The 6954-nt window shown below is 40.6% G+C and overlaps 1 protein-coding gene across 1 annotated transcript; it reads left to right on the forward strand.

Moving 5' to 3' along the window:
- Nucleotides 1-1336: 1336 nt before the first annotated feature.
- On the forward strand, nucleotides 1337-6553 carry LOC118403686. The gene is made up of 4 exons (XM_035802463.1): nucleotides 1337-1486; nucleotides 3283-3398; nucleotides 3954-4137; nucleotides 4736-6553. Exons 2-4 carry the CDS (start codon nucleotides 3299-3301, stop codon nucleotides 4872-4874), a joined length of 423 nt encoding a protein of 140 aa, XP_035658356.1. The 5' UTR covers nucleotides 1337-1486; nucleotides 3283-3298; the 3' UTR covers nucleotides 4875-6553.
- The last annotated feature ends 401 nt before the right edge of the window (nucleotides 6554-6954 follow it).

Consider the following 6954-nt stretch of genomic DNA (forward strand, 5'->3'; position numbering starts at 1 on the left):
CCTCCAGGTTCTTCTTTCCCTAGCCAGGGTTAGTCTCTCCTGTAGGCTGAGGCCCGTCCAGTCAGTGATGTTGTCCTGCCAAGCTTTGCGTTGACGTCCGCGACGACGCCCTCCCTCTACTGTTCCCTGTAGGATTGTCTTGGCCAGGTTAGAACATTAGTTCTCCAAAAAGTACGATCAACTTTCAAATACAATTCACTCTACAACTGGGTAAAAACGGAGATTTACTTCGGACGTTCAAGTGACATCCATCACTCTTCTTCTTTTGTAGTGACGTTCGCTGAAGGAGAGTGATGGATATGACTCGAAACGTCCGGAAATAAATCTCCGTTTTTATCCAGTTGTAGAGAGTTATACTCTCCAAGCAGAGGTTAGGCTCCGGCTGTTGTTTTTTTTTAAACCTTTTTTTAGTCGTTTTTATCGGGCTTCTATTTTGTATTTTACCTTGCTGTGTCAAAACCTTTGGCTGGCGTACTTAAAGAAAATTTACAAAATAGAAAGCCCGATGAAAACGACTAAAAAAAAACAGCCGGAGCCTAACCTCTGCTTGGAGAGTAGATAGTGAATTGTATTTGAACATTGTCATTGTTTACTAGGCCTGGATGTCTACCAACCATCATAAATGTATCTAGGATCAACTGAAATCCGATAACGATACCCATTCGCTGTAATGTTGCATTTTGTTACAGCGTTCTGTCGAACCGGGGTTCTGAAATTTGACACCGTCCCTATGTGCGTAAGTTGTTACATTTAGTTCAATGTCAAACACTACTGGTCCCAAACTAGAAATCTAAATAGTATTGCATTGGCACGTCATATAAACGTGAAACGCGCATTGACCAGCTAGTAATAGGAAATCGGAAAAGGTTCTAACTGATGATTTTCATTCTTCCTTACTATATTTTCAGCAAAAAAATGGGGTTTGGGTCTCATGTACTTATATAAGAAGGGGAAATTATATTGAGTAAATCTGATTTCGAAGACAGTAAAAGAAATTCTCTGATATCTTAGTATCTTCAGACCCTGTTATATCGTTGACTGACAGTTTAGATGGTAGTTTGCGCTGTGCGTGATATTGTTTACATTTTAGAATAACATTCGGTCGATCTTGACTCGAAGTGGGTCACTCGAGGTCAATGAATCAAGGTTCATTCAGGGTCAATTCCGGAACAGCCCATCTTTGGGATTCTGTAAATCAATCTATTGTCAAATTGACTTGGAATCCTTTCGCAATAATACTCGAATTTGGATTGTTTAACTTTAAAGAATGGCTTTGCGTTATCCGTAATGAGTAAAATATAAGATTATTGTGACAAACGATATTTTTGTCCCCCACAAATGGCACGTTCTTCAGGATTAAATTTCGCGGGGTTTGTGGTGACGTCATAACGTCGCCTTTCGAAGCTCTTCCAAGGGAAAGAGGCGCCATATTGCTGAAGTGAGAGGGAGAACCACTCCTTTCTACAACTTTCCACCATTCAAACAGGTAAATTTCCGGTAATTTCTGTTAATAGACTTTTAGTTTATTCTCTTCCGAAGACGTGGTGAAAATGTCACTGTGTAATTCCAGCTGTGAGAGTAGAAAAAAGCGAAAAGCCGCGCCCATGTCAAGAGCCCGCGGCTGAAGTGGTCTCAGGCCGGCAATAGAAAATTAATCACTCCTTACCATATTCATCATGCGTCTGCCCAACTGCGGCACTGACAAGCCGTGATTTCTACTCGACATTTCAGCTGGGGATTTTTCACGACAATTCTCACATCCAGACCTGTTGAAATGATTATATTTAGGGTAGGAGACGCTGTTTTAGTTAGCATATTTTGGTCACGTCCGCGCCTATTCTCCGCTGTCCTTTGTTGTGCCACTTTCACTGCCTACCCTTGAACGTGGCAGTCTGTCTGCGTCTTAGCCCAACAGCTGTGTCCTCCAAGTGACTTCTTACTGGTCTTGATTTCGCAAAAGTCTTCTGATTTTAAGCGGCATCTTGAGAAGATACTGACAAGTCCTAAAAGACGCTTGTTTGAGGTGGGATTCCTGTGCCGACTGTGAACTTGAAATTGGCATTTTCTGCCTGTTGCATGTGGGTAGCGTTATCAAGCTCGCGGCATTCAGAAATAGAGATTGTTGATTTTTATTCTGTAATCCTGTCAGTATTGCTATACCCCGTTTAGCTTTGTTATTTTCAAAGCGTCAAACGTTTTTAAATTGTAAACAAACCCCCTACCGAGAAAAATAAGGTAGGCGGGATCCCGCGGGACCATGTGGTCTCATCACGCCCTATTGTTGTTGACTTAAGGGGGCTTGGCGTGATTAGGCCAGACAAATACAGTTTGCTGTTTAAAGGGACCTACAGTCTCAGGGCCTGGTGTTGATAATTTAGTCCCAGAATTATTGTAAATTGGAACTTGTTGAAATGATTGAAGAGTCTGGATAGGTGTGACTAGTAATTGAATTGTGTAAATACTGAAATGTTTATTTTCACAGTTCTTAAGTTGTCAATGAACTTGGGCATTGGCCTTCCTCAGTTTCTTTTCCCTTTTAAGGGTCCATAAAACTTAATTTTGAAGATATAATGTCAGGGTGTCTGATGCAATGAGCAGTTTCATTCTTCTTCAAGTTCTTGCCCTTATCTTCTCTGCGGCTAAGGACAAATCTTATTGGTGACTTTTAGCTATTAGGAGAGGTTGAGACACAGTTCACTGCAGTTAGCCCTTTTGGGCAGGAATATACACTTTTGAATTATCCTTTATCTGTATAGCTGGTATAACCCACCTCTTCGGCATATTAACTAACACACCAGCTTCTGTATCCGTATAGCCAGTATAACCACCCTTTGGCATAACGTACCTACTGCTGTATCTGTATAGCCGGTATAACCGCCTTTTGGCATAACACACCAGCTTCTGTATCTGTATAGCCGGTATAAGTATAACCACCCTTCAGTGTAACACAACTTCTGTATCTATATCTATATAGCCGGTATAACTGCCCTTCAGCATATTACGCCAGCTTCGCAGGCACGCGGCATGGCAGCAGCTGGTTATATTACCCTGAACAACCTAACATCTCACAACCTCACATCTAACCATTGCACATTTGACTGCAAGCATATTGTGTCTTCAAAATCATATTTATTGAATCTAGGACAAAGATACACAAACAAGATGAATGACAAATAAAATCACAGCTATCTAGTGAGGATACTGCACCTACAGTACTTGGTGGCACCGAGTTCCTAACCATTGTTGTGTTACCGTATGTGTCTTTGATTGGTTGGTTTTCAGACGCTAGTGATCTGACATGGCGTACATCATCAGAGAAGTGATGGACAACGAAGACCCTCCTCTGCGCCCCAAGGATGTGGAGTGGAAGTACCGCATGCAGTCCACATACGGACCTGGTACGGTCAGAGTTTGATATCAGAAATAAGACTTTCTGTAAAACTATACCTACAGTAGGGTCAATTCAACTTTGGTGTCAGAAATATGGTAAGGCTGTAGGCCAAGCCATAACCATAGGGCCACCTTGCTACAACAACAATCAAACCTTAACATAGGGACAACCGGACCACTGATATACAGTGACCACACCTGTACAAGTGACCACATCTACATAATGGACAACATTTTGATGGTCCCTTAATAAATTTTTTTACAATGACAGTCAGGCATTTAGAGATTCCTGTCTGTCACCACCTTCTTGGGTAGATTCAACTGTAGACTTGATATTTTATTGGTCCTCCTAAGTGGTCTTTTTGGGCAGGGTCAACTGTTGAATTGATATTCTATCAGCCCCCTGATTGGTCCTCTTGGACAGTTTCAATTGTGGACTTTATATATCATCCGTCCCCTGAGTGGTCCTCTTGTACAGGTTCAATTGTAGACTTTATATATCATCTGTCCCCAGAGTGGTCCTCTTGTACAGGTTTGACAGCTTGTTTCCCACCTGTCTTTAGGGTATGCGAGATGCACCAACTGTAACAACTCTTGGGGCACACAGCTGTGCTGGCTGACCGTGAACTTGAAGCAGCGCCGCGTGGTCAAGTGGTGGGAGCAGAAGTGCAAGAAGTGCCAGACGCCCAACCGCATGCGCATCCGGAAAGACGACCTCTATATGATGATCGAAATGGCGATTGACAAGTGAGTATTGCTTAGACCAGACCACACTCTTTGAACCAACCTCAGTCATAGGTTGATTTTACTCACAAACTGTAACGTCATTGCATTTGTGCATAAACAGAGAATGCGTTGGAAGAACTGTTCGCAGAACCTTGAAGCAGGGGTTGATTTACAATCTCCACCCTGACTAACTTTATATGACAGGTTGGTACAAAAAAGACCGTATTTATTGGTATTTCGGACACGCAAGTGTGTAAGGGGAGCTACGTACATTGTAGAGTGATATTTGGAAACATTTGATCGCATGTGTACAATATGCTTGTGATACCAGTGACTTAACGTACGATGATGTTACAGCTTGTGAGTAATAAAATCCTGGTATCTTTAACTCTTGACTCATTCCAGCTTACCTTACCTTATGCCAGTCTTTGCCATGTGTTTTGCATAGTAAAAGTTTCAACCCATTGTCTACTATTCTAGGTTGTTGATAGACCCATATGCTATTGTCTGCAGGTTACTACGCATTGATAGACGGCACAAGTTTTAACTCATGTCCCATTTAAATAAAGGTCATTGACTGATTGGTTGATTGATTGATTGATTGATTGATTGTCCCCAGGTACTACGCATTGATAGACGGCACATTCAGAAAGCGTCGGCTGCGCCCCACGGAGAGCGATCCCCACGACATGAAGCTGTGCGAGCGCTGCCGGTACGGGGAGGCGGAGCAGCCCTGCTGGATGAACCTCTGGTACTGATGAGGACGTCGCCATGGAGACCGTTGTCACGGAAACCCGCAACAGCCTTGCGACACGATGACAGACCAGGACCACGGACGCACCCAGCTCCTTTCACACGTGAAGCACAACACTTGTTACTTAGGACGTGGAAACAAGCTTTGGTTTGATTTGGGAAAATAATATAATGAGTTGACTCAAAAGTCTCTAATGATAACTTTTGATTTACTTCTCACTGTTAAAGCTTGTGCAAACCAATGCAAAATTGGTGCAAACGGCTACCTTTAATGTAGTATGCAGGGTTAAGAGGAAGAAATTAAGACATACATGTGCCGATGACATGATGTGTTTGAATATGTCATAGGAGGTTCTGCATGGGGGGGTCTTGACAAGGCTTTACGCTGAAACCCCTGACATATTACTTTAACATATTGATAGTAAAATCAAGCAAGGCAAGTTTACAAAACTTGGTCATGCATGGTCATGTGAGTACAGACACCTTACATGAAAAGCATCATGCAGCCCTTTGACCTGACATATAAGCCTGATTATATTACATCTGCTGTAAGTTACAAGTTGAAACCCAAAGCTTGAAGTCCAAGTCCAAAGTGACCAGTGAAGTGTACTATACTATTGGTGCTTTGTTGCAATGAGTTTAACATGTTATCGTATGCTTCTGTCCTATGTTAGGAAAAAGTTTGTAAAGGGACAGCGAAAGAATTCATATTTTTGACCTAAGAATCCCAATATTCCAATCTTTCAGGTAACAAAATAAAAGGGAAATGCTTTCATTGCTTTATACTTAATGCTAGTTCACCTTTATCCGCGGGGTAACCTATATCCATTGTTTTTAAAAACTGGATTTAAGGATATCAAGTCAACAGATGGTGGTTTCAAGTGGCAAATATATTTTCAAAATTGCAATATTTTCAAAATATCACATGGTATATCAACCTGATATTCCTAAATACCGTTTTAAAAACAACGGATATTACTTAACCCTCGGCTAAAGATGAACTTAGTGTTATTTGTTAAGTCTAGAAAGATTCAGATTTCTATATCTCAGAAATGCACTTAGTCTACAAGAAAGGACAAATAATTTACCTGGATTATAGAGACTTTGGAATTGGAAGGGTCTAAAATTTATGGGTCTAAAATTTATGTTGTTGATCCATTTAAATGGGACAAAGTGTACACGGTTCAGGCAATGTTAACTTTTGTTCTTATTTTTATATTTATTTAAAAAATTGCATCTGTTTCTTTTATTTGACTGCAGTTGTTTGGGTTAGAGTATGACTCACCCCAGTTCTGTTTGTTGATATTTTGGCTCAAAAGTCAAAACATTAAATTTTTTTAAGTCAAGAGAGGAACTATGTAGCGAGTTGAGTTTTAGTTTTTAGGGTACAAACTGATGTGGTCTGTGCGACAGGCTAGTTTAGACCACAACTTTGTCTGTTGCAGTTCAATCCCCTCTCAGTTTGAGTGAAAATATGGTGCTCTCAAAACCTGTGACAAAGAGTTTCATTACCAGAAAGGTGACTTGGAATTTAACTTCAACCCTGAAAGAAGGGGTAAAGAAAAAGAAAAAAGAAAACTTATTTCAACACGAAAGGTTTATTTTGTAGTTTCTATATTTTTGTACAAAACTTCTATAGATAATTGAATATCTATAGATGGACAGACTGCTTCTAAGGTCTCACCAAAAAAATGTACTTTGAGAAGGCAGAGATTTAATTGAAAAGTAGGTGAAAATATTTACAATATTTTTACTCGAATTTTTGCAAAAGCCAATGTACTAAGAGATTACCTTCTACATACACATTAATATGTGAAATTACTTTTACATTTACTTCTTCCTTGCCTGTTGTTGCATTGCCTTACCCCAATATCCTCTACTCTGTCTTAACATGGGTCTTGGGAGTAAAGACTTTGGAAAGTGCTATCGGGAACAAGGTACATTGTAGATGTGTTGCACTGTCACAAATCTGACAGATGAGTGTTGTTGTTTACAAGTGGCAAACACATCAAGTCTTGTAAAAGGAGCTGATGCTATGACAAGGGTCCAGTGAAGAGATTAATGTTTCTCTAACATGCAATATAT

Source organism: Branchiostoma floridae, chromosome 16 (assembly GCF_000003815.2).
Source record: "Branchiostoma floridae strain S238N-H82 chromosome 16, Bfl_VNyyK, whole genome shotgun sequence".
NCBI classification, from domain to species: Eukaryota; Metazoa; Chordata; class Leptocardii; order Amphioxiformes; family Branchiostomatidae; genus Branchiostoma; species Branchiostoma floridae.

Excerpts from the sequence above, each read along its gene's own strand:
- LOC118403686 (XM_035802463.1), top strand. The coding sequence starts at position 3,299 with ATGGCGTACATCATCAGAGAAGTGATGGACAACGAAGACCCTCCTCTG. Across the intron at positions 3,399-3,953 it reads GCAGTCCACATACGGACCTG|GGTATGCGAGATGCACCAAC; the intron begins GTACGGTCAGAG and ends ACCTGTCTTTAG. Across the intron at positions 4,138-4,735 it reads ATCGAAATGGCGATTGACAA|GTACTACGCATTGATAGACG; the intron begins GTGAGTATTGCT and ends GATTGTCCCCAG.